This window comes from Orbicella faveolata, unplaced genomic scaffold (genome assembly GCF_042242905.1).
Source record: "Orbicella faveolata isolate gen_17 unplaced genomic scaffold, um_ofav_v1 contig_25, whole genome shotgun sequence".
In the NCBI taxonomy this organism is placed as follows: Eukaryota; Metazoa; Cnidaria; class Anthozoa; order Scleractinia; family Merulinidae; genus Orbicella; species Orbicella faveolata.
In genome coordinates, this window is record NW_028301553.1 from 19,036,928 (window position 1) to 19,064,304 (window position 27,377).

General features: G+C 37.3%; 1 protein-coding gene across 3 annotated transcripts in view; it reads left to right on the forward strand.

Moving 5' to 3' along the window:
• Nucleotides 1–27,377, forward strand: part of LOC110065573 (nuclear factor related to kappa-B-binding protein-like) — a 173,532-nt gene that overhangs the window by 22,042 nt on the left and 124,113 nt on the right. For all 3 annotated transcript variants that reach the window (XM_089293603.1, XM_089293602.1, XM_089293604.1), the window contains exons 3-4: nt 15,496–15,551; nt 16,373–16,440. In XM_089293603.1, the coding sequence (XP_089149729.1) occupies nt 15,496–15,551; nt 16,373–16,440 (124 nt within the window). The remainder of the gene's footprint in view (nt 1–15,495; nt 15,552–16,372; nt 16,441–27,377) is intronic.

The following is a 27,377-nucleotide window of genomic DNA, read 5'->3' on the forward strand; positions in this document are numbered from 1 at the left end:
TACGCTAATGAGGCAAAATTTTGACCCAGTATGGTCTAAGCTCTCCCAAGTGACCACCTCCCGTAAGCGACCACCTAGGTTTGACATTTTGGGTGGTTGCTTGCAGGAGATTCAATTGTGTCGCCTGCTGAAGAGTGCACTTAGGTAAATGTAGAGGTGTAAAGTTCTTGCTGCGGGTTCCATATGCCCTTTGCAGTGGTGGTAGTGTTAGCCAAGAGCCTGGGTACTTTCTAAAGGATGCAAGGAGGGATTCTGATGCAAAGTGTAAAGCAGTTGCTGGACCACCTCCCAAGTATCCGAATAAGCCAAGGAGGTAAACTGGCTTCAGTCACTGTTTTAGCTGCCCCAATAGAGTGGAGCTTCATTGGTGGCTGAATATAGGGGCCAATTAAATGCTTGTGAATTGCTTGAACTGCTCAGACAGAGCTGCCGGATGGGGTTATCAAAAGTGAACAACCCTGGCAACATGGGTCAGTCTTGGAAGCCTTTAACTGTAAATATAAGGAGCCACTTTTCAAACATTTTTTTCTACTTCTGTTATTGTTCCTCACTTTATCAATGGACCATTTGAAATTCCAGAGTAACTATACCCAGCCCATTTTATGAAGCTTGATTGGGCGTAGAAATTTTCGTAGAGCTCTACGACTCTATGGTAGTATTTTGAATGTTTAAGCTCTGTTTCTCTAGGATATCGGTACACCGTAGAGGTGTAGTGGCGCATAGTTATTGTAGGTAAATAGCAAAAGCTTTATTAATGTGTCAATGTATTTCTCACAACTAATTGGGGACACAACAAAAAGCAAATGATATATCGCTTAGGAAATGTTGAGTGTTATTATGGATTGCAGTGTTTTAATAATTGTTTTCAATTTACAATTCTGTATTGAGTTTACCCTGACTACGCTTTACGCTATATATTCTTCCATCTATGCTCTCCACTCTATGTATTTACGAGTTTATCAGTTTAAGAATTTTTGACTACTCTCTACACTAGTTTAGAGGCTTAAAAAACTAGTAGAGTGATAAAAAATATTGGGTTATGAGTGCGCGTTTCTCGATCATCTACGATGCTGTAACTTTTGTAATTGTAATTTATTGGCCTTCTTTATTATCTCTTATCAGAAGTGTATCACCTAGAACTAGGTGGTATGCTTCTGCTCTTATATATTGAAGTGTTATTAAAGTGTTGTTACGGTTTACAGTATTTTAATAATCATCTTTTTAATGTACAATTCTGTATTGAGTATACCTTCTATGCTCTATGCTCTGCACTATATGTTCTACCATCTACATTCTACTCTTTTTGTTTTAATTTTTAATTTTTTTAAATTTTTTAATGAAGACTAGTGAGCAGCACAAGGGAAGACTTCTTGTAGTTGTAAGCTTTTTTGTTTATTTCCGACACATTTTGTCTCTATCTGAGACTTCTTCAGGGAATATTACTACTAACATTGAACAGCATATATAGCACATAAGCGTGCCTGAGTTTAACTTCCCATGGAAGTGAATAACTGCTGAAACATGCTGTAAACAGACGTTACAAGAAACGCCTTAATGCATATGTTATTGCATGTTGTTATATTTTGGGGGCCATACCATTAGCGCTAATCATATGGCCCCCCAAAAACATGCTCTTTACATAGATGTGCTAAAGTAGTAGTAGATTTACAACTGACAATACAGTGCAAGTCTCGTAAATGTCTCTGGATAACCAGCTTGATATTAGTGGTTCTGAGTTAAACCATTTATTTGAACTTGAAATGAACAGCAATCTCTACAACGAATTACGACCCTAAAAAATATTAAACAACATCTCCACGTGGTTGCAAAACATCGACTAAGCATTCAAAGTCGCGTGACCTAAGTATTTGCACTTTTTGAGTACACTATAACAAAATGTCCTTCACATCAGTTAGCATGACTACAGTTAAATGTAGATTTAAAGACTACTATTCTACTTGCATGATTTACGTTTTAGCGAAAGCCGTTTAGTTCTGTTACTGTATTTAACCTCCCTGAATGAATGAAGTAAAAACCCACAAAGCTGGAGGCGCTTCCAGAATTTCTCGAATGTTGCTAAAGGCTTTAAAAGTGGAGCTATTTCTAGTATAGCACATAAGCTCACGTCTAATAAAGGTCCCCTTGTTGCTTGTGGGATGAAACAACTTAAAGGGAATGTACAGATACTTATTAAATGGCTTTTGATAGGTAGAAAACTGCAGATTGCTAAAATTAGCATCTTTGTAAAGAAATAAATCAAGAAACAAAATACCACTTTCGTCAATAACATAGTACGTATGTTTGATACGATCATTTTTACACTCTAGTAGGATTTCTTTGGGACCCTTCCAAACAAAAAAATGTCTTTTCTAATGTTTTAATTTTAATTTTTTTTTGTTTTTTAACTTTTTTTTTATATTTTAGGGGCCATATGGTTAGCGCTAATTGTATAGCCCCCAAAATATAACAATATGCAATAACATGTGCATTGAGGCATTTCTTATAACGTCCGTTTACAGCATGTTTCAGCAGTTATTCACTTCCATAGGAGGTTAAAATTAGGCACGCTTAAATCATTCCCTGAAGAAGTCTCATACAGAGATGAAACATGTTGGAAATAAACGAAAAAGCTCACAACTACAAGAAGTCTTTCTTTGTGCTGCTCACTAGTCTTCGTTAAAAAATTAAAAAATTAAAAAAAAATATTAAAAAATTCCAATAACCTTCCAAGCAGATGGGCTCAGAGGGTAGATCATAGAGCGTAGAGTGTAGATCGAAGAGAGTAACTGGTAGAACATAGAGAGTAGAGCATAGATGGGCTTAGAGGGTGGATGGTAGATTGGTGAGTGTAGTGCGTAGATTGAAGAGAGTAGCTGGCAGAACGTAGAGCATAGAGCATAGATTGAAGAGAGTAGCTGGTGGAACGTAGAGAGTAGAATGTAGGTGGTAGAACGTAGAGGGTAGGGCGTAGAGGGTTAACTCAATTCAGAATTGTACTTTAAAAAGATTATTAATAAACTGTAAACCGTAATAACACTAAACATTACCCATGTGCTTTAATATTTGCTACAATAACTGTAAGCCTCTACACCCGTACATAGAAGCATAGAGCATAGGGCGTAGATGGTAGAGGGTAAACTCAATACAGAATTTTAAATTAAAACGATTAAAACACTGTAAACCGTAATAACACTTGAATAACACTTTAATATATATGAGATATATGCGAGGAATATGCTACAAATTTAAATCAAATGTTATGAAATGGCCAGGTAACCATAGTAACAATACGCAACTATGGTAAAAGCTATGAAGTAGGAGGTAATGTATCTTTCCAACACATAGGAGGAGACTGGTGACAAAAGCGTAGAGTCGTAGAGCTCTACAAAAATTTCTACGCCAAATCGAGCTTCATAAAACAGGCGCCAGTTGAGAGTAACTGAGCTGTGGAAAAAAACACTTGGAAGTAATAGGAAACGTAAAAGGGTTTAAGAACAGCTAGAAATGAGTGTGACTACAGGTATGTTCATCAGAATGTCAGAGCCTCTTCTATTGTTGAAATTTCAGAGTAGTTTACAACCCTTTGAAAGCTGCTGTGTTTGTCAAAATGTTTGTTAGGTGAAACTAGAACAAATATAGGAGGAGATTAGTCTTGTGGTGTAATGGTTTGGCTTTTAAGAACCATTTCAACTTCCAGAAGTGTAATGTCCGTGATGTAACGTCCAGAACAATGTTTTGCTGCCATCATTTGGAAAATTCTGTAGTTTACCAGAGATTTCTTTTTACCAAAGTGTTTCTACTGGATATCTAGCTGTGTGACAAGAATGTTTTTAAAATCTTTCATGCAGTTATTTTAGGAAAGAAAAAAGATTGTTAAAATGTCAGGGACGTTACGTAATGTCTGTGACGAAACTTATTTTTGTTGTACAGTATCTACTTTTTGATAAAGTTCAGGGTGAAGTTTATATCATTACGCGGATGCGAAGCAATCCGCGTTAGAAATTGGGTTGCTTTGTGTTTTTTGTTTTGTTTTTTTTCTTCATGGTAGTAGCAAATTGTGATGCAAGTTGTTATTGGCAACAGGTAATTACCCCTGTACATTGTAGCCAATGGTAGCTCCTGTTATTTTTATCTGAATTCAAGGTTGATTTTGTTGCAACTTGGAAGGCTTCATGCAGTAAGCTTTGAGACTGTTTCATGAGATACACAGACCCTCAATTTTTCGCGAAGTGTGAGCAAATTATATGCGTGACAAGTTGTGAGTTTGATGAACGAGCAGCAAAGCCAAAATTTGTTGCTCAAAGTAGACCCACTCTCTACTATTCGCAGCAACAAAGTTGATTGCACAAGGTGAAAAACTCAAAACATCAGCCAAGTTGAGAGTTTTTGTATCCAACATATCGTTGCCGCCTTTAAGCGGCGATATATGAGACAGGTTTTTGTTTCTCGTATTTTGCTGCCTTTAGAACATAGCACAACACATTCACTTTTTTTTTGTAGTGCATGTTAGGTGGCAGGACTGCATGTGTTCAAAGAAAATTTGAAGGTGTATATTTAATAAAGAACCATCGGAATAACTGCTCTTGTTTAGTTATTATAAACTTGGATTTCGATGTTTTGAACTTAATTTATTTTCGCATTGCTTCGATTTGAAATATTTAAACCTGAACAAGCATTTCAAATGCTTGAGGAAGGACTCATTGTTCACCCAGCAACTTACTTGATCTGACCAAATGTCGCAAATGTATGTTGTTTATGCTTCCAGATCAGACAGTAAGCGTCTTAAGGTTACAGTATACCTTCAGATCGGCAATTTTCTTCAAATTTGGATTTTTGGTTCAAAGTAATGGTCGAAGAGTAATCTCTAATTTCTGAAAACAAAATTGAAAAAAACTCAATATTGGCGGAGAAATGGAGGTTTTACGTTACGGCCGGAAGTAAAAGTTCCCTCTTGATTGACAGCCCTATAACGTGTACGCAATCAACCGAGACTACTTTCGCGGGAATATATTGGATACCACGAATTGGCTGGCTACTCAGATCCAAGCATTTTTCGTATTAGATGTAATTCCATTAAGTTATAAGTAAACATGGACCACAGAAAACTCTGTTTACCAGTTCAAAAAAGCGAAGAATGAATGAAAACACATCAATGAGTGAAGAAGCGAAAGTTGGCCTCACGGATGAAGCTATAGCTATCGTATCAAGCGGGCAAAAAGATCGAGTCGAGTAGAGAAAGATTCTGTAAAAGTTTGGGAACTCGACAGCTATAACAGCGATGTGTACATTGACTCTTTTGTTGAGTCCGATACCGATGAATTGCCCAACTCATTGAGATCCATTGGAATATTATCCATGCACATTTGCTCCGCCGCGCTTTCTTTTGTTCAGTTTGTTCTCGTCGCCCAGCCACTCTAGCGTTCGTATCCTTTTTCGTCTTCTCCATTTTGCCAGACCAGCTTCAAGAAAAACCGAGCTACAGAAAAATTATCTCTCCGCCTTGAGCGCATTGCGAAACACAAGGGTTTTTTCGAGATTCACGCGTAAATTTCACTGCGAGTTAATGGTAATAAATTTTCCAAGTGCTGATTGGCTCAGTGATCTGAGAACCCAGTTGAAGGCGTTTCTGGGCGGAGTTTGTTTGCGAAGCAAGAGATTTTTCTTAGCGCTGTTTTCTCGAATAAATTTTTGCGCTTGAAGCAGACACTTTAAAGAGTTACAACTCAAAGGGGATTTGTTTGATTGCCCTCAAATTTGGACAGTAGCTAGATTAACATATAAAAACCAAAAACGTGTCTGCGAATTGTTTATTTCGAAATATTTTTTCTCCGAGAGCAATTTTTGTACGGTCACTTCACATTTTTTAAATCCTATTTTGAAAATGTTCTGTAACTTTTTACTGCAATTGAATATGGCAAAACGCAGACACGCTTTTTTAGCGCTTTTTGTCCTGAAACCGAGGAAAAAAATAAATTGGCGAAAAACAAAATTCGCTTTGACTTGTAGCTTCCAAAAGGTGATTAGGACACTCGCATTTAGTGGCCGTGAAAAAATCGGCACTTCATTTTATTTCAAAATTTTTGGTATGGTTTGATAGCCAGCTCTATAAGCTTTAATTTGATATAGGGGCTTAGGTATCTACAGCTTAAACCGGACGCGCTACATCGCTTGGACGTGAGACACCCCTGAAGGTATACGGTAACCTTAAGTAACTAGCATTTATTTTTAAGAATGAGCAAAGCTATACATAGCAAGCTGAATGAGAACTGTACGGCTGGTAGATAACATGGAGTAACATTCGCGATAAACTGTTCAGAATAATAGAAAACAGATGATATATTGATTCGAGAGCATCCATCTGTTGTAATTCGATTCAGGTGACATGTATGCAAATTGCGTTCGGAAAATTACTACGTAGAAAGAACGTGTTTGTTTGTTCGAGGTCATTTTGTATATTTCTGAACGAAAAAGTGTTTCTTTTCCAGTATAAGTGCTGTATTACAATGAGATTTTCAAGATGTTCATCCCAAGAATTTGTTGGCTTTACGGCTTGGTCACAACTCTCTGAATATGTTTACGTTACCTATTAATGTGTTAAGGGAAATCTTGAATTTTGTTCATTATGTGACTCCTATCAAGCCAAGATCACACAGGTCATCAGAAGCTTTTTTATCTGTGAGAAATTCCCTTCACTCTTGTATTTACTTGTCTTTTTTCCCGATATTTTAAGATCGTGTGACCAGAAGTTTGTTTTTCACTTCTGAGCATGTGCAGGGTGTCGCAGAAGAATCGTCGGAAATGTCATCGTAGCATAAAGGAAAATGGAACTGTCACAAAAGCCAAATCTTTGTTTGTGGGGGACTTGGAAATTTCCCCCAAAAAATCTTCACACAGAAAAAATGCCCAGACTTTTTGCCACAAAAATTCAATGGCCTGAGGTCCATGACTGATAAGCCCACCTTCTAAGAGGGGGAGGGGGGGATAACAACAACCAAGGTTTTCTCTTTCCTTTAGAAAAAAACCATTCACCATTTTCACTTAGTTTCTTTATCGGGCCTCACTCTTTGCACAGAAACCAACGATGATCACTGCAAAAACCATCCGCGTTAAGGCCTCTAGGCCTCTTGTTCGTGTATTAACTCCAGTGAGGGACTTTTTCTGATACAAGTGTTTGAAGTCCCATATATTCTCTAAGTTTGATACAGCAAGTTAAAAAATTTACTTCTTGCCTGTTGTTTGCTGTAAAAAAATATATCCTAACTTTGGGATCCCCCACCTGAATACATGGTTGTCACGAGGGAGCTGAAATTTATTTTTCTGTGTACTTTAACTTGTCCACAGTGTAGAACAGGGTATAATTTCATGTGCAGCCTCTTTGAATATCTGGATCCTGACACCACTCATGCGGAATTGCCCAAAAACTCAGCATCATCTCCCATAGTGGCCTGATAGATTCAGTCATGATTTTGTTTATGTAACCAAGTGGAATTGAGTTCTGAAGTTTGTAGGTTGATTGGATAAATTTTGACTGTTCACAGGAAAACGTACTTTAACGCTTATCCGTTAAATGGCTAAACACTAATGGATAACTTATGGGTAGTTAATGGCCTTCAAAGCGTTCTAACGCTTTTTGCTAACATTCCAACAGCTAGCAAGTTTTGCCTAATGGCTCGTTACAACGTTCTAATGCTTTGCCCTAACGGTCTAACGGCTTAGTAATCCTGCCTAACAGCTTATGAAAACGATCGGCAACCATTTAACAGTTGAGAAAGAAAGCTAATGAATAACGGGGAAAGTACCTTAATGCTTGCATCTGATCTGCTTGAGCATTAGCAATTGGCACCATGCATACTGTATGGCCAAAGAGCAGTTTTGTAAATCGCTACAGAAAAAGGTCAATATCCCCACGAAAATTTAATGCCAATTACATTCATAGCTGAGAAACCGAAACACTACTCAAAACAAGCACTAAATCCGTTGAGACATGGGCCCTTGGTGCCGAATAAAGTCCGATGTTAGTAAGATGCTAGCAAGCGAAAAAGCCGAATCATGACTAATAAGTTTTGTATCGGCATAAATTCCATAATCACTTCGTAGAACAGTTGCAATGCGATGGTTCATGCTGGACGTGACAGTTAAATAGCATTTGTCGCAACCTGACATGAGAAAGCTTGCTTTATTGATAAAGTGTTGTTTCTGATAGTCAAAGTCAACAGCGTGTCAAAACAGTTGTTAAAACATTCCCCCGGAATTGAAAAGTTTTGAAACCAGTCACTTGAATTACTCTGTAAACAACTTTATGCAAATTTCATACTCAATGTGGACGACCCCAAAGTTCACTACGAGCGTTTTGTCATCTTTGGCAGAAGTCCTTAGTCGTGCATCCCAGTGTATCAAAATAGTCGTAAAAACATCCCGCTGCAATTGCTTTTTGGAATGAACTACACAGTAAACATTCCGGCAGAATTAAAAAGTTTTGAGCCTACAGTAGTCTCTTGAATTACTGTAAACAAGTTAATGCAAATTTCATACTGAATGTGGATGATTCCAAAGTTCTACAAGCATTTTGTCATTTTTGGTGGAAGTCCTTAGTTGTACATCCCAGCGTAACAAAATAGTCATAAAAAAATCCCGCCGCAATTTGGCTATCGCTTTTTGCAATGAATTACACTGTAAACAACTTATTCCCTCTTCAACTACATCACTCACTTAGTCTCCGTAATGCGAACGAGACTATCCCCGGTGCTCATTCATCCACTTGCTCGCTTTAACATTAATACCCCATAATCATAAAAATTACAATTTCCTCGATTGTGATTGGTTTAAAAAAACTCCTATTTTCTACTAATTCACTTGCCAAGTTGTTATGGGACAGTTTGTTATTGGACAGTTTGTTATCGGACAGTTTGTTATCGGACAGTTTGTTATCGGACAGTTCAATAAGCCAATCACATTCAAAGTTGTAGTTTAAATCAACCAATCACGTTCAAAGTTGTAGTTACGTGCGTGCATGCGCTTTTGTGTTTTTGCCGCCTAATTGCCTGTAGGCCTTTGTAGGTATTTTAATGCAAATTTTCCCTTTTTTTCATGACTTGGCTATGCTCCTTTTCTCAGAAATTGTAATTTTTATGATTAATTGGTAATAAGACTTTGTGTCGTCCAATTCGGTCTGTAATCGTACTCGTGATAAACAAATCGGACTCCCGCTGCCCGGTCATCCGATTTTGTTATCACGCTTATGATAACTGACTGACTTGGACTCCACTCAGTCCTAGTACCATTACTTGTCATGCAGTTGCACTGTAGTTTAATAAGCCGACTTCAGACCTAGACATAGCTCACCTTTTGCAATGCATGGATTTCTTTACTTATAACCTTTGCCGGGCCATTGTAACAGATAGCAAACAGTTACATTATTGTTTAACAGATGCTAATTAACCGCGTGGCCATGGGCCGAGCGCGGTTCATGGTTTACCCGTGTTTTTTTTTTTCGCAGTTTTGTCTGCGACCAGACTCAAGCTTCCACTCGGCCAAATTTTTAGTCATGCAACCTGTGATGTTTACTCGCCAAAAGATGTTGAAACATTAATAAATCTTATCTCCTATACTGACTTTTGCGGGAAAAAATTAAAAACCCAGCGTTCGTCAAAAATTATATTTTTTCAGCAGAAATTTAGCTTGGAACATATACATATTTATATTCCTTTGAATCATCGATGAAATGACCTTTTCCGGATATGTTTTCCTTCGGGGTCAACAAAAACCTCCGATTACAAAATCACGCCGAACCTACACGTTGCAAAAAAATCTCTTCAAAACCCTGACTTCGAAGCGATATAACAGTTCAGCATTAATAGCTAGCACACATCGGCAGGCGGTAAATCTATTCGTTAACAATCCAGCCTTATCGTGTTAAAATTTCAGCGAAATCGAACAAAACCAGAATTAGAATTTTTTTGTGACCTCACTCCCCAGACTTGACCTAACAAAGGAAGCAACAGTCGCCCATAGCAACTGAAAAACACGAACATAACAAAACCAAACTTTTCGGCCAAAAATCTCCAGAATTATCGTCTGAGAGCTTAAACTTGAATGGGAACATCTTTTTCAAACTTTTTTCAACTCATTTAGACGAAAGACTGGCCTCGGCGGGCTACAAGAAAGACCAAGAGAAAAACAGAATAAGCCAGCAGAACAAGCTGATAACATTTCATCGCACGGCTTTCGGGACGAAAACGAAAATACAGCTTACTTCTGGATAAATTCAGCCTTAGAAGCCAGCAACCGGCCCCAAATTACTTTCTGTATCCTTACAAATGTCCTGATTTCCATCTCCGAAAGATTTTGCCCCAATTTTGAGCAAATAAACATTTCGTCGACGGTGACCGCCATTACGGTGGCTTGCATACTAAATTAGCTAACTTGACAAAATTCTCCCGAGGGGGGGATATGACGAAAAGAGCTGAAAGATGGCCTATAATTGGCTAATGATGAGATCATCAAAAGTAACGCCAATTTTCTGTCACGTTTTCAATCTGTGGTCACTGGAGTGACCAAAATCGATACATCGGTCGGGATAGAGTTTTATTATTAAATTATATGACTTGTGTGACTACTTTGCTAGCCCTTTACTCGTGGAAAACACCAATTAAATTTAATCATGACTTTTAAGAAAGAAAGCTGTTGTTAATAGTGTTATTATCGTGTCATTCATATCGCTCATGCCCATACATATCCCGAAGAAAGTTCTACAAAGATTAAGACCATTACGTCATCGGAGATTTGTCAATGGCTACCACTGATGGTGCAATAATACAGTTTGTGTTGATCAAGTGATGTGATGTCTACAGTAAGAAAAGAATCATCAATAACTGCTTTGGAATGTGCACTGCGTTCCGACGGTAGTGCTAAGCAAACAGTTAAATTTTAAAAGCACGGTTATAAGATCTAACAGATCTTCTTGTTTTTTCTAATGGCTCTGCAGAGTTAGGCTTTCCGTTCTAACAGTATGATGCTAACGGCTAACCGATACAAGCTAACGGCTAACGCTTAGTTGCACTCTCCCCTCGAACATTTTGACTTTTAGTGCTAACAGTTAGGTTAACGTCTCTAACATTTACGATAAAATTCTCTAACCGGTAACTAATGGATAGTTAACAGTTTTGCCCGTCTAACAGATAAGCGTTAAAGTATGTTTTCCCATCAAGGGTCACAATTAATGTAATAAATTAATCCATGCCCTGTTCAGTTTTATAATATGTCCAGCCTGAAAAAATGTACACCTGTTTGTTTAGTCAACTATAAAGAGTAGCCCCCCAACTTGATGCAATGCAATAATAAGGGTACTACATATTGTCGTGTATGCAAGCCAAATAACAGTTTTGTTTATTGGAAACACAAATCACAGTATTTTGTTCCTATATTTATTATATGGCAAGCTCCGCGAGCGGGCAAGATGAATCAAATCCTGCGCTGTGATTGGCTACCCGAGCGGGCAAGATGGAGCTATCTTGCCCGCTCGGGACTATCCGCTGTATCCCGCAAGAAAAATTTCCCTGAAAGCTATTCCATAAATCCTTTATTGACCAAGCTTATTCGGTCAAGATGGCTGGATATTGGCCTCGTTCTTTTTTTGTGAGTTTATGGACCTCGACTCTGTCTCGGCTCATAAACTCGCAAAAAAAGAACTTGGCCAATATCCAGCCATCTTGACCTCACACTTGGCCAATAACCCATATATCTTGGTAATTGTTTGTGCTAATCTTAATAGCAATGCAATAATATTCAAAAGGATTGCAGATATCTCTTCTAATAGATTTTTGCAATGATCACAAAACATACCTATGTTGACAAGTATCAAGCGTTCTCTTATTCATAGTGATTTCAATTTTTGATTTCAATTTGTTTAAATCTCTCATTTCTAGAAGGGAAAACAAACTCTACATCACCAGCCACCATGTGTGTTTGACATGACTTATGTTTGACATGATTGGACAGTATATCTCTCTTGCAAAAAGTAGATCTTCACAGTAGATCTTCAGGCTTATATTTACTCGATCGTACGTATAGGTTGACTTGCATACTATCTGTGAAGAAATTTTCACTCTGGTCCAACTGCATGGAATACAAAAGAAATAAAGTGTGAACAATAACAAAATTTAAAGATAAGGCAATTCGAATTTCATGCTTGAAGTCAAATTAAATCACGGGTTTCAAACTTCCCATACTAACACAGTCAGAATTTCAATGAGTATAATGAAAATATTTAAAACAATACAGAAACAATGAGGCCAAAATGTAACAAGAACTTAAACTTACCTTGGACTCCACAAAGAGAGAAAGCGTGTGAAAACCATTAAATTCTCTGGCCAAGAAAAAAAGCTACGAGCTTAATTTCCACATCTGCTAAACACGATCATCATCCTGGGCCTCTTGTATGGGTGTCATGAAAACTCAGACCCTGAAAACTCAGATCTCAGACCTCAGACCCCGAAAAACTCAGACCCCTCCCAATTAAAAATAAAAAATATAAACAAGATTTAAATTAGTCTCGGTTGTTATCACCTGAATTGCTTTATGGTTACGTAATGTTCATAGGCAACAGCTACAATGGGGCGAGATATTTATCTTCTCTGGTTTATGCTGTGGCGTCGATCAAACAGTGAAAAACAAATATTTAACTTCTCAGGTTTATTGCTGTTGTGTTGGTCAAACAGTGAAAAACTAACAAGATTTAGAACAGCAGCCGACACTGTTTTTCAAAACAGACCTTTTTTATGCAATCATGTGCAGCAAAAAATATGTTGTTCTCTGAAACATACTTCTTTGAGCTTAAAGTGAAAACATGGAGATTTCATTGCAATCTGCTTTTTGACTTTACGTGCGTTGCATGACTGTCAGCACGGTACCTGCAGAAATTAACAAAATTTAGAAAAAAAAGAAAAGAAAAAAAGAGTACCTAGAGATAGCCATGTTTGCGTTCCAACTTATAACAGAAATAGGGAATATTTCTTACAGGAAACAGTGAGTTTCAAACCAAACACTTCTATTTTTTTTTTCACGATACTGCCTGGTTTATTCAGTTATTATGCCTCATGATGGGGCCTTTGTGCCAATTTTCAATTTTTGTTTGCTAACATTTTGAGACCAGATGAGACATGGCGGTTCAATCTTTATGTGTTCCTTGAAATGTTTATGTAATCCAGCGTACATCATGAGTTTTGAGTTGCCTTGCCTTACTGCTGTTTTAAACCTTGTTAGTTTTTCACTGGTTGACTGATGCGACAGTGATAAACCAGAGAAGATAAATATTTGTTTTTCACTGTTTAATCAAAGTGACAGCGATCAACCGGAGAAGATAAATATCTCGCTCCATTGTGGCTGTTGCCTATGAACATTGCACGACCATCAGGCAATTCAGGTGATAACAATTGAGGTGAATTTAAATCCTTTTTTTTTTAATTTCGAGGGGTCTGAATTTTTGGGGTCTGAGGTTTCGGGGTCTGAGTTTTTCCGTGGTCTGAGTTTTCGAGTTCTGAGGGCTGAGTTTTCGGGGTCTGAGTTTTCATGACACCCCCTCTTGTATCAATTCTTCGACCTTGCTGACCTTGCTGTTGTAATGCATACATGACCACAGTCATAAATACATCTCCCAGCTTTATCTACGTATGAGCAAAAGCCAATTGGCAAAAAACAACATTCACAAAAGCAAAAATGGCCGACTCTAAGCTTCGAGGTGTTCGACAAACTTGTATCCAGTCTCTCCAGTAAACCATGTGACAAGCACTCTGTTCACCACGACTAATCCCGGAATAAATCACTTGGATCACGACATTAAGTGGTTTACACTTTGTGTAAGCCACACAAAATGTCAAATATTTGGAATTTAACACTTTGTTATCTTTTGTGATAAAAAGATATAATGAAAATCAAAAATTGACATCAATTATCAATTTTTTTTTATTTTAAGGTTACAGTATACCTTCAGGGGTGTCTCGTGCGCAAGCGATGGAGTGCGTGCAGTTTAAGCTGCAGATACCTAAACCCCTATATCAAATTAAAGCTTATGGAGCTGGCTATCAAACTATACCAAGAATTTTGAAAGAAAATGAATTGTCGAATTTTTCACGACCACTAAATGCGAGCGCCCGAATCACCTTTCGAAAGCTACAAGTCAAAGCGAATTTTGTTTTTCGCCAATTTAATTTTTTCCTCGGTTTCAGGGCCCAAAGCGCTTAAAAAACGTGTCTGCGTTTTGGCATATTCAATTGCAGTAAAAAGTTACAGAACATTTTCGAAATAGGATTAAAAAAATGTGGAGTGATCGTACAAAAATCGCTCTCGAAGAAAAAGTATCTCGAAATTAACAATTCCCAGACACACTTTTGTAGTTTATATGTTAAACTAGCCACTGTCCAAATTTAAGAGCAATTGAACAAAATCCCTTTGAGTTATAACTCTTTAAAGTGTCTGCTTCAAGTGAAAAAATTTATTCGAGAAAACAGCGCTAAGAAAAATTTTATGCTTCGCAAACAAACTCCGCCCACAAACGCCTTCAACTGGGTTCTCAGATAACTAAGCCAATCAGTGCAGGGAAAGTTTACTACCGTTAACCTCCTGGTGAAATTTACGCGCGAATCTCTAAAAAACTCTTGTGTTTAGCAATGCGCTCAAGGAACCGAAGGCAGAGAGATAATTTTTCTGTAGCTCGGTTTTTCTTGAAGCTGGTCTGGCAAAATGGGGAAGACTAAAAAGGATACGAACGCTAGAGTGGCTGAGCGAAGGAAACAAACAAAAGAAAGCGCAGAGAGCAACTGTGTGTGGGCAACTGTGCATGGATAATATTTCAAATGGTCTCAGTCCGACGATTCGTCGATATCGGACTCAGCATCCCTGTTATTGCTGTCAAGTTCCGAAATTTTTACAGAACCTTTCTTTTCTCTTACCACGAATATTTGCCCGCCTTATACGATAACTATAGCTTCATCTGCGTGGCGAACTATCGCTTCTTCACTCATTGATGTATTTTCATTCGTTCTTCGCTGTTTTCGCTTTTTCGAACTGGTCCATGGTTTAAACGTGGTCTATGTTTACTTTTAACTTAATAGAGACACGTCTAATACCAAAAATGCTGGGTAGTCAGAACAACAATGCTGATAAACTGAGTAGTCAATTCGTGACATCCATAGAGGTAATTCCCGCGAAAATCGTCTCGGTTGATTGCATACGCGCCATAGGGCTGTCAATCAAGAGGTAAACTTTTACTTCCGGTGAAAACGTAAAACCGCCATTTCTCCGCCAATATTTAGCCTTTTTCAAATTTTTTTTTCAGAAATTAGAGATTATTCTTCGACCACTATTTTGACCCAAAAATCCAAATTTGAAGAAAATTGCCGACCCGAAGGTATACTGTAACCTTAAATGAAAATTGAATGGACAAATGACCCATGGGTCTCCCTGCTGGACAAATGCTCCTTTTGTTGCTTGTTTTGTTAGAAATATCTTCCAGCGTTACCTACTGATTACCCACATGCTCAAGAAGAAAATATCAGGTGAGTTCATTCTACACTTGTAGTCAAGCTTGATAAACAGTGACTTCACCCAACTTTGCCTTGTGAATGTAACTTTGCAACACTTTTCTTCAGCATTCTCATTTATTATCACAGTATCCCACTTGCCACATATCTTATCTATAACTTTTTTATCTATTCTATAGACCCTTTCGATAAATGGCTCCCAATTTAAAATTCTTTTGTGTGCATTAAGTTAGCATCACTAACCTCATTTGAGAGTAAAAATAAAATTATTTTGAATTATCAACTTAACAACAAGGTTAGTAAGGCTAGTTAATACTTATGAAAGGATTTATTATTGGCAGCTATTTATGAAAAGGGTCTAAATTTATCTATTCAAAGAATAGTTCAGTTCTATGTATTTGCAGCTGTACATTTTGTGTGACTGGGTGAGTGGGTAGTCAGGCATAATTATTTTAAGTAAGAAGAAAGTTACCAATTTCAGTTGGGATGTTAATAATGCCTTTCCTCCAGTTGGAAATTATGACAGTTCTTCTTGATTTTATTTACTTCAATAATAACTAATTGTTTGTGGATCTATTTATGTGTTGTTCAATATAATCTTTGGTACAAACTATTGTGTGTTTTACTTTGCTTCATTTCATTATTAATAATACATTACCATATACCAGAACAGAGAAAAATTCCAAACTTTACCAAGGGTATCATTGAACCATATGTAACAAGTTCATTTTCATGACTAAAATGTATTCAGTCTGCACCTTAATTGACATCCAAAATGAGCTACCCTAACAATTAAATGTTAGAGAGTCTTCTAATGAAATGTCTTTTCTACTTAGTGCCTTACTTAGTGGTGGGAATTTCAGATTTGGAAATCCAGTCCAACAGTTCCAGAAAAAGCTTAAAGGTGAAATGACAGTTATGCATAATCTACATTATTTATAATATCCCTGGAATAGAGACAAAAGTCATTTTCATGTGATAAAAAGAAGGGGTGACCACTTTTTGTTAGTGCAGAGTGCACTGTTGGGTGTTTTACTTAACAAATAAAGATACCTCGACTGTGCTCTGTTCTGTCGTAAAGCATGCAGGAAGCAGTAGAGCACGAAAGAAATGTAAGGGAAAACACGAGACATAGGCGAGTGTTTTTCCCTACTTCTTGAGTGCTCTACCGCTTCCTAAGTGTTTTACAACAGAACGGAGCACAGTCAAGGCTTCTTTATCTGTTTTATGATAAATAATCTGATAATTTCCCCACGCATTTGGTTTAATTTTCAAACCAAACTTTATTTTCCAAATGAGCAAAAGTGGCGTCAGCCGTGCACTGTTCTCTGATAAAGCACGCTAAAATAAGCCAATCACAATCCTTGTTAGAATTGTTCAAATAATTTGATTGGCTAACAAAGCGACAGCTGTCAATCCCAAACTGGACTTCAGCTAAGCTTTCAGTTTTGAGTAGTTTGAGCAGCTTTCGAGAGAAGAACGATGCCTTCAAAGTTAGCTTTTAAGTTAATTTTTAAATACGGATCTAAAGGCAGGTGAAGGTTTATAGTCCAGAGGAATCTGGCCGTATTGTGGCCCATGAAAATGTGCACTTTTCCAGTGGAAATTACGAAACGCAGAGCTCAAAGCTTGCGGATGAAAATGTGAAATGCCGAGTTGAGAATTTGAAAGGAGCTACAGTTATTTACGGCTTGTAGCCGCATGCAGCAAGATTACCCGAACTACATTCGTGGGCGAAAGTCCATGGAATACTTATGTAATTTAATGAATTATCTGTGTTTTACTACTGAAGTTTGAAAAAAGCACTGCTTTCCTTTTAAAAATGCGTTACTGTTCCTCCTCCCCACCCAATACAATGTTGAAAATCAGAAGAAATTGAAGGTAGTATGTACATTGTATGGGGGGTGGGGGCGAGGTTGGGCAGGTGAGTTAGTATTCGCACTTGGTGTGAGCACAAAAGCACCGAAAGTACGAATTTGTCCCAAGACTTTTGTCCATGATTGTCTGGATTTCATTTGAGAAATAAAATGTCACTTTTCAGTGCTTTTTCTCATTCTAAATGTGTTTTTTTTCTCGACTCTCTGAATAGATCGTAATACAATGACTATTTTGGGCTATTTTGTGGTTTATTAACTCTTTTGTTTTTCCTTTTCAATTTTTCCCCATGCGAGGTGTAAATCAGAATTGGTCCTATCTCAGACTTGCAAGGGCCGTATTTAAAAGGAAAAACATGTTTAACTCTGAAGGCAGCAACGGGTATTATAGATCATGGTACATACGACAAGAACGAGCAAAAGTCTTGTGTTTAAGAAAAACAGAAAGTTTTCACCCTGGGAAATCGCACGGGAATGTCAAATCTTGAAGTCGTGTGTAGCATGAATATGTGATACATGCAGTGAGCAGGCATCGCAAACTATAATTACGTCCAAAGCTAGGGTACCGAACCAAATGTCTGAAAGTTGTTTCCCGCCATTGGAAGTCATTTCCCTTTATTTGTTTACGAAATAATATCATGTGACATTTTTTAATGTTATGCACAATGAGTTGGTCACTTCTTATTTGCATAACTCAACAGTTCTCAGCAACGGTACTCACTTTAAAACCGAAAGTGCAAATTTGTCCTAAGACTTTTGTCCATGATTGTAGCATAGAAGTTAGAAAGATTAAACGGCTCCCACTGGTTCTACTCCGAGCACAGAAGAGAATATCACAGCAAGCTTTGCACTGACCACTCGTTGGTTCACTTTGCTGAGATGACCGGAGAACGAGCGTTACTACACTGCATGTACTATGAAAGTGTTGTTTGAGCAATTGAGCATTTTTGCAAAAATGAAGCTTCTCATCATAAACAGAGACAGTTCAATAATTTTTGTTGTTTTTTGTCGTTGTTTACTTCTCAAGTATAATTTCTGCCTTTGTAACAAATATAATGTCTTTTATTGAAGCGCTGTTTAGGTTGAGAATTTGTTTATTTCGCTACGTGTTTTGTTGGCGGGAATCTAGCAAAACTTGTTATTTTAGTACAGTTTTAACACTGTTGTTGCTAACAATGGTCTCTGTGAGCCATATTTACTAGAGACAAATAGCTCGTTTCCGTTGTGTTTGTCTGAATCATAGGGGATGTTTAATTTGGGGCAAATTTGTCAAAATTCCGAAACAAAAATTTGAAAGCCAATTTTACCGTCATCAACCCGTGCTCTGTTCTCTGATAAAGCACGCTCTTTCAGCCAATCAGAGCGCACGTTATATGGAAACTTTATTACAAAGGGCTGCCATCTACTGAACTGCTAATCATCAACCACTTACCCACTAAAGCACCAATCCAAAAACTTTAATGTTTGTATTATTAATGGTAAGAGGACTGATTGGAGTCCAATTTGGTCAGTAATCAACGAGTGATAAACAAAATCGGAGTCCGATTTGTTAATCACAAGTATGATTACAGACAGAATTGGATGACATGATGTCCTGTTACCAATTAATCATAACCATTACAATTTCCCCAAAAAGTAAAAGATCCATTTGAAAAATAGCTGTTAATACTCATTTTTAAATATGAAAATTAGAAATATGGAGAATAGCTTGAAAAAAGGCTGTTAAGTTTCTTTGAAACAGTCACCAGAGATGAGCCTCCTCAATTCACTTGTCTGAATTGGTTACTATAGTAATTGTGGACACATTGTGATTGGTGGATTTAGTTGAGAGGACTTGAAAAAAGTAGGTCTGCAATGCATACTTGTGGGCTAAAGCATAGTCTTATTCCATTCGGTTGGAGAATTTTTTTTTTTAAAATGTAAGTATCTGGGACTTGAATTGCTGCAAATAAGAAGGCAATCACTGGAAAGATAAAGGTGTAGAAATAGGTGAATTATGTAACATATATTTTTTGGGATCTCTGGTATCAACATAGACAAATTGTTACAACTTTTAAGTGGGAAATTTATTGCAGAATACTGTTTACTTGACTGAATTTATAGGGTATGCAGAACTGATGGTTTTTAGTGAAATTTGGCCAAAACATTCAAGGGGTAATGACAAACGAAAAGGCGTTGGGAAATTTTGATATTTTGCATGTTTTTCCTATGGCGTTCGAAACACATCTCACATACTCTTCGTTACTCCAACTTTAGATGCAAATATTTAGACAACCAATCAGAATATCAAAAAAACTTGACATACTTTTGTTGATTGATGCCTTGTGAATAAGACTATGCAGTCATTTTGGTTGTGTTGCAGCATCTGGTAACCAATAAATTCAATAGAAGAACCCTCATTTGTTTCATGCCTTACCAGCTCCTGAAGTTCCGAAAATAAAACCTCACTTAAATTGTATTTTTATCATAAACTTTGTTTATTAAACTTTCTCGTGACATATAGTTTATTAGGGTTGTATTGAAACTGGCGTGTGTAAGAATTTTTTTCCCTGAAGGACACTCCTGAAGGTGGAAAATAATCTTAACTACAGGGTATCCGAACACTGTATCAGCAGTTGTGTAATCATTTACATTCATGAAAAATAAATGTATTGTTATTTATCTGTGTTCCTGGATCTTGTTGAACCATTTCAAAGGGATTTGACTGGAAGCAAAGGTAGCCTACATAGCAAGCATTTCCTTGTGAAGAGCTTTTCCACATTCTGGCCGCATGTAAATTGGAGTGAGAGCAAAAAAATTGACTACCCCCTGCTTCATCAGTTTTTTGTTCACACTCCAATTTAAGCACAGTCAGAATGTGGAAAGGCTCTTCTTACAGGAATGGTTGCAGGCTAAAGCGAAGGCAGTTCACATTTCAAATATTATCTTGTCTGCCGCTTTGAAATGTGACACTCTTATTATGTCTCAAGTTTTTATTGCCTTCATTAACTATTAACTCTCATTGGGGTTATGAAACCTGAGAATCTCTTCCCCAATGAGAGTTAATAGTTAATGATGATAATGATAACTCGAGATGTAATTGGAGTGTCATATTTGCAAAGCGGCAGACAAGATGAACTGCCTTCGCTTCTATTCAAATCCCTTCTAAACTCAGGCGGTTTGTGATTTTTAGTCCGGTTTGGAGGGGAGTGTGACAGTTACATACGTACATTGGGTTGTTTTAGACTGCATAATTTTCAGTGTAATGGTGGCTAGTTATGAACGAGATGAGTCTTGAGTTTTGAAGCAGTTCATGAGTAGTAGGCAAATGGCACGAGATATTTTTATTTTTAATTGCAAAGGGTAACTTGATACTTTTGTTTTTCACAAGGAGTTAATTCAATTAGAGGTCACGAATCGTCGGTTCTAGTTCTTAGGACATGTTTTAGAGGAGACGAGACTATTTAGATTTGAAGCAGTTCTAACATTTACAATAGTAAGTGCAGGTAACGATTGTTTTGTTCTTATTGCATGCAAATATAACGAGATATTTTTATTTTTTAGTTACAATGGGTAATTTGACACTCTTGTTTTTCACAAGGTAGTAAATTCAATTAGAGCTGACGAATCGTCACCACTTGTTCCCACAAAATGTTTGCTATTTTTAGTTACAAATGGTAACTCAACGCTTTTGTTTTTCATATGGGAGTAAATTCAATTATAGCTTACAAGTTATCGGCTATTGTTCCGAGGATATTAAACAAAAAAGAAGCTTTCATTTCTAGAGTTCTGCAGTAGCAGTTTAATATTTTTATTTGATGGGCATTTTATGACATTCTTTTCAATCCGATGTTTTTAAAGGTAAAAAGTATGAAAACTGTCCAAATGTTCTTTGAAGACTGTGTGGCACCAAGTTAAAGTGCAATTTAATTAAATCAGACTTTCAATGTGTCAGAGAGGTTTTTTCTCTTTCTTTCAATTTTCGGTGAAGTAGTGTTGTTGCGTTGTGTTGTGTAAAAAGGGTAAACTTACGACTCGAAAAGTTCTCTTAAGGTGGCCGAACACAGTTTTCAGGAGCCTATGCCTAATTCACCATTACTTTTAAGCTATTTATGCTTTGGCGCCCGTTTTTTGTGAGAGTCAAGGTTAATCACAGAAAAGTTTATTCTCGCATTTTGGTTAAGGTGTGTGCTGTTGCCATGGCAACCTGGCTGGTTAAAAACAAGGCTTAAAGAATGGTTTTTGTTTATTTAAAAAAAATCCAGTCGTTAGATTTTTTTCATCATTTGCACACTACGAATTGACATTAAATCCCCTCTGTCAACACTGTTCTAATAAAATTTTGACATAGGCGATTTTTGTAATTCGCCGTAAATCGTTTTCACTGCATGTTCCCTATGTCAAAATTCAGATTTTTTGCGATAGATCATTTACGTGGTTTCTGAACTATTTTTTTGCCAAATTTCTTGAAGTTCTAACGACTGGATCGTCAGAAATCGGCAAGTTTCTGCAAAAGCAATCGGTCTCAATTTTTCGAGCAACTGCGCATGCGCTGCATTTAACTGGGTTCTTTTGGTAACAAAGAAAAAGCCGAGAATTGCTGGGTTCTTTGCGTGGTTACCTTTTCTAACATACCTCTGTAATAAAAGACTAAAGCCATCAATACCGCACTGCGTTCAATAATAGAGAAAAATAGCACAGATAGTGTGGGTGTTGAGTAAATAAAATGATCGCTCTATTGACGGCATGTTTGTTTTTGCAATCCCTGTGCACGCGCTCAATTGCATCAGCAAAAACGCGCGCGAAAACTGTGTTTGGCCACCTTAACTTGAGTATTTTTGAGCAAAAATTCCTCTTGGGGGCTGGAAGGGCTCCTGAGGGGGTACTCCCAGAAAAATTGGTTGGGGGTGTGCGGCCTGCTTCCCAAAACCCTTACCCTATTTATGACCAAAATCTGCGATATTCCTTACCCTATTTATGACCTGACCAAAAATTTGAAACGCTATTTAAGACCTGACCCTCAAATCAAAACCCTGTTTCAGACCTGCGTTATAATTAGCTCCCTAGTTCAAACCAATGTTAAATTACCGTAAACATATAAATTTGTGAAGGGCTTTTGTTGATTTTCTTTTCGATAATGATGAAAAAGTGGCTTCTTCTTAAAGCATACCCATATCAAGGCTAGAGTGCAAAAACCGTACCCTATTTATGACCAAAATGACCAAAATCAGCTAAAATCGATACCCTATTTATGACCAAAACGGCTGAAAAACCATAACCTTCGGGCCGCACAGACCTATATAGCCCATATAGGGGAGTCCCCCCCCACCCCCTGGGGGAAGGGCTACGTGATCGGTGAGTGAGGGAGTTATGCATGTGCGTGTGTCACACCAATCACAGTGTGGGTTGTATCAAAGAACGAATAAAATTGCCGGTTAGGAAATAAGATGGTATCTACATTAATCTGGAGACGTGTCAGATTACTGTAGTTTGTTCAGTCAAACATTTTATGGCTTACTATTTAGTTATCTTACCATTACCGATGTAACATCGTATGTACACCATAAACTCCCAGTTTCTTTCTTGCTGTACATCGCAACCAAAAAAACTTGTCAAATCAACCAAATCATTACTGTAAACAGTTCCATGAATGCTCCTATCTCCGAGACTTATAGTTCACAAAAAAATAAATCTTGCACACCTTGCGTGCCTATGTTTTTTTTTTATCTTTGTCTGAACCTTCAGCAAAAACATGACATGCACGGCCGACATCTGCTACTATTACATAACAACCAAGTTTGATTACGCAAAGCATGACTCTTGTCTTGCAGCATATGAAGGTTGTCACTTCTTAGGAGAGGAAAACCAAAAAGCGATAACTTGCTTACTACGCCTTTCAATAACATGTGGACTCTAAAATTCAAAGCTTAACCAACAAATGGGTTTTTCGCTACCATCAGTCAAATGTTCAGCGACTCCTCCCAGCTTCCGACTATGTTGTCTGAACTGTGCTTAATGATTTGATTTGATTACCATGCACTCGGCAGTAGTCGGAAGCTGGAAGTAGCCGCCGAACATTTAATGAAAAACACATTTGTCAGTTGAGCTTTGAATTTTAGATTCCGCATGTTATTGAAAGACGTAGTAAAAGGCTTCGGAATCAAGCTGAGAAGCAAGATAACAATAGAAAAGACAACAAGGCATTGAGGTAAGTCAATTTTATTGCAAAAAATATCACAATTTCAGCTATAATGTCGATTACCGTTTTTTCCCATACCAACCTTATAAATTCAATCCTTTGTAACACAGCAACTCCATTTGCTGCAAGGCAAGTCACCTTTTGCATAATCAAACTCTGTCATTATGTAATAGTGGTAGATGTTGGCCGTATTTTACATGGAAATCTCATTGAAAAATGGTGGATAGAGAACTTCAGAATATTGTCCGAGTGGCTGGCCCAGATTTGGCTTACTTTGATACTATGGAAACAAACGTCGAAAATGTGACCGAATGAGATTGATGCATCTGGGCACCACAGGGTGCAAGATAGTACTGACCTAAACCATGCATTGCGCCTGATCACAAGGTAAATCAAACTTCACCTAGGTTAACTTTCTGTTATCCTGGGCTGTGTTAACAATTTTCCACAATACAAACACATCACAACGCTGTTCACTACCTATTAATACTGCTGATGCCTGTAAATCAGCTAAAAAAGCTACGCAGTCAATAGAGCATTTGGTCATTGAGGACATTACTGTTTGTTTTAGCTAAAAATCTGTCAACACATAACGTTTATCAGTGCGGATGGTTTGTCCTGCAAGGACAAAATATTCGGACTCAGACAAATTTTTCAAACGAGCAGCTGTCCTGCCTTGGAGGCTTACAAACTTTTTGTCCATGTTTCTTTCTTTTGTTTTCATGGCAGGCATCACTGACAAGTTCCAGTTTTTTCTGACCTCTTGCTCTATATATTGCAATCACATACCACAAACGATCACATGTAACTAAATGAGCTACGTGCATGGTTTATCCTTTTTATTTCAACTTAATCCTAACAACTGGAGTGCCTGTGGGCCCATGCCCAATTTGTGTGGTGTCACTGGTACACAGCAGAATGTGCCGATACCATAATAATAATCAGATGATTTTCACAAATCGTAGCCAGAATGACATGGAGGAGATCAGCAACACAGTTTGCAGGCTGTGGCAGCAAAAGGGAAATCCTATGGGAAATGGACCAAAGAAGATGAGCAAATGCTCATTGACCTATGAGTTGGGTGAAGGCAAAATAAGTAAACGTGACAGGCTGTAAACAAACAGTGCAGATGTGCCAGGGCAAATAATTTTTGTTGAGTCAGACAAATTCTTTTGGATTTTCCAAATGGAAATACGAAAAATTAGCCGTCATCGTCCACGTTCCTTAGACGACACAGAACTTGGTCATTTCACATTGTTGTTTTGCAGAGGACGACAAAGAAATGTACAAAGACTCATTACGTACGTGCACAGCTATTGTTTCTGCTCATTAAACCTTTTGTTTGGTGACGTTCTAGTTGTCGTTGTCATGGTTTGCTTAAGCTCCCTATTGTTTTGGCTAAAACTAATCTATTTGTTGTTTGAAGTACTTCTTTGAAAACATTTTTAGATTCGGTTGAATCCTTGATTTTCTGTGCCCCAACAAAATCTTGAAAATAGCACCAAAATGCTGCCATGTTGTTTCGTGACTGAGTTTGAGGAGAATGGGTCCAGCGGCTATTGTGACATAAACTATGGCCTGCAGGCAATTTTAAAGCTCCCATTCAATTTGCGTTCATGAAATTCTTGCTTGCACAAAGCACAGGGGACCCGAACACTGTATCAGCAATAGCATTAATCATTTACATTCATGTAAAATGAATATACTGTTATTTACCTGTGTTCCTGGGTCTTTTTGAGCATTTGACTAGAAGCAAATGCAGTTTACATTTCAAATATCACCTTGTCTGCAATGATCCGATTACGTCTCAAGTTTTCACTATCTTCATTAACTATTAACTCTCTTCTCATGTTTCATAAAATCCTCAAGCCTTGTAAATTAACACCAAAAAACTACTCGTAACGTGACTATGCTCCTCACAAACTTTACAGACTAAGTTACTTTGAATTGTATTAAATCGAGATTAGAAATCGTTCCTCCTCCCCCTTCCCCGCGCTATTAGTTGTTTGTTTATTTTGTATATTTAAGTTTTCCTTTCCTTTTATTTTTTTTCTCTTTTTTTTTTATTTCTTGTTTTTTATCCTGTTTGATTTCATTGTAGCTAATGTGTTGTGAGAATTAATTAATTAATTGATTACTTTATTTTATTCGTTTTTGTAAAGTAAGTTCTAAGTAACACCTGGGGTAAATAAGTAATGTGCATTGTAGTATTGGAATAGCCATAGCAGAGTACTTTGTTATTGTAATTTGTAATTTGTGATACGTTTAATTTGCTAAAGATGTGTTACTTTAAATAAATAAATTTAAAAGAAATCCCCAAGCCTTCAATATGGCGATGACTATGTGTTATTATGCAATGATATTGCATAACCCCGCAAAAAAAAAATTGGCTCATGTAACTGTCCCACTACAGGTGTCTGATTACAGCCAACTGTCTGATTACACCATCCGATAACAACTTTGCAGATTAATTATTAGTGCAAAACACAGCAGTTTATGCACCAACTACATGTATATTTAAGGAAATTGTAATTGTTATGATTAATTAATTAATAAATATCAATTATTTTGAATAGTCTTGTTACTCAAATAAAGTTCTTAAAGGCTTTTTAGTCCGAAAATGTGTCAATTAAATAAATAATTGCAGTGCTGGTAAAATCTCGCAGTGTTCAATCTAGAAATTAGTCAAAGTGGGTCATATGCCCCACATGACATTGTAAATTGGGTTATTTTGAAAATGGTCTGGGTCAAACTATGATATTGAAACTTTGAAAAACTGTCATCATCCAAACTATCACTGGAATTTTCTCACAGTATTACTTGTTGAGCTTGAGGCCATTGGCTCTTTAAGTTCTGGAAGTTTACTTAATATCGAACTGACTTCTCCAGCTTCAGCATCCTTATCCAGCCCATCTTCTTGATTTTCATGTCTCTTTTGCGTAAAAACTAAATTTAGCTTTTGTTGTCATTTCATAATGAAATGTAAACAAAAGAACAAAGTCAACAAACAAAGCGTGAATTGAGCGAGCGGCAAAAAAAGCAAAAAACAGAATGGCCTTTCTCAGCAAGTTTCAAGCCTTAGCTTTGAAAGACATGAAGGCGATGAAAAAAGAACAACAACAGATGAACCTGGCACGCAAACAGAAGAGTTGGAATATTCATTCAGGTCTCTAAACATTGACAGCAAACCATTTGCTCAGTGGGAATTTACACAAAACGAAGAAAAAGTTCCATCTTACGCTGGATTGCCTTCCTTCGACATTCTAAATGTTTTTGTGAGCATGTTTCTCTAAATCATTTTTTCTTTTTTCTTTTAAATTTTATTTTAGTTGGCGATGTAAAGCCTAATTTTTTTTAACCTTTTCATATTCTACTTGTTTGGCGTATGTGGTTCGGAGCCGCGAGCACTTCACTTGCGTTGTGCAGCAAGTCTGCTAAATTTATTTTTGTCCACATTTTTAAATAATATAGTACGCTTGCTGAATGAGAACAGGATTCTGCCAGACCAGCCTTGCAAGCTAAGCAGGGAGTGGTCAAAATTGCTCAAGTTCTTTTCATGATAAAACAGCATGACATTATAAAGTCATTCATACTCCATGAACGTCTCACCACTAGTCGCCAATTAAAATTGCAAACTTGTTTGCGACGTTTGATGCGGCCTTGCACGCTTGTGATAAAACCAGAGACCTGCCATTTAGTTACATGCTTCTAGACTTCGAAAAGCGAACCAAACTGTTGCCGAGTGTAGAAACCTTTCTCCAAAACAAATAGCACAAAATATCCGTAGAT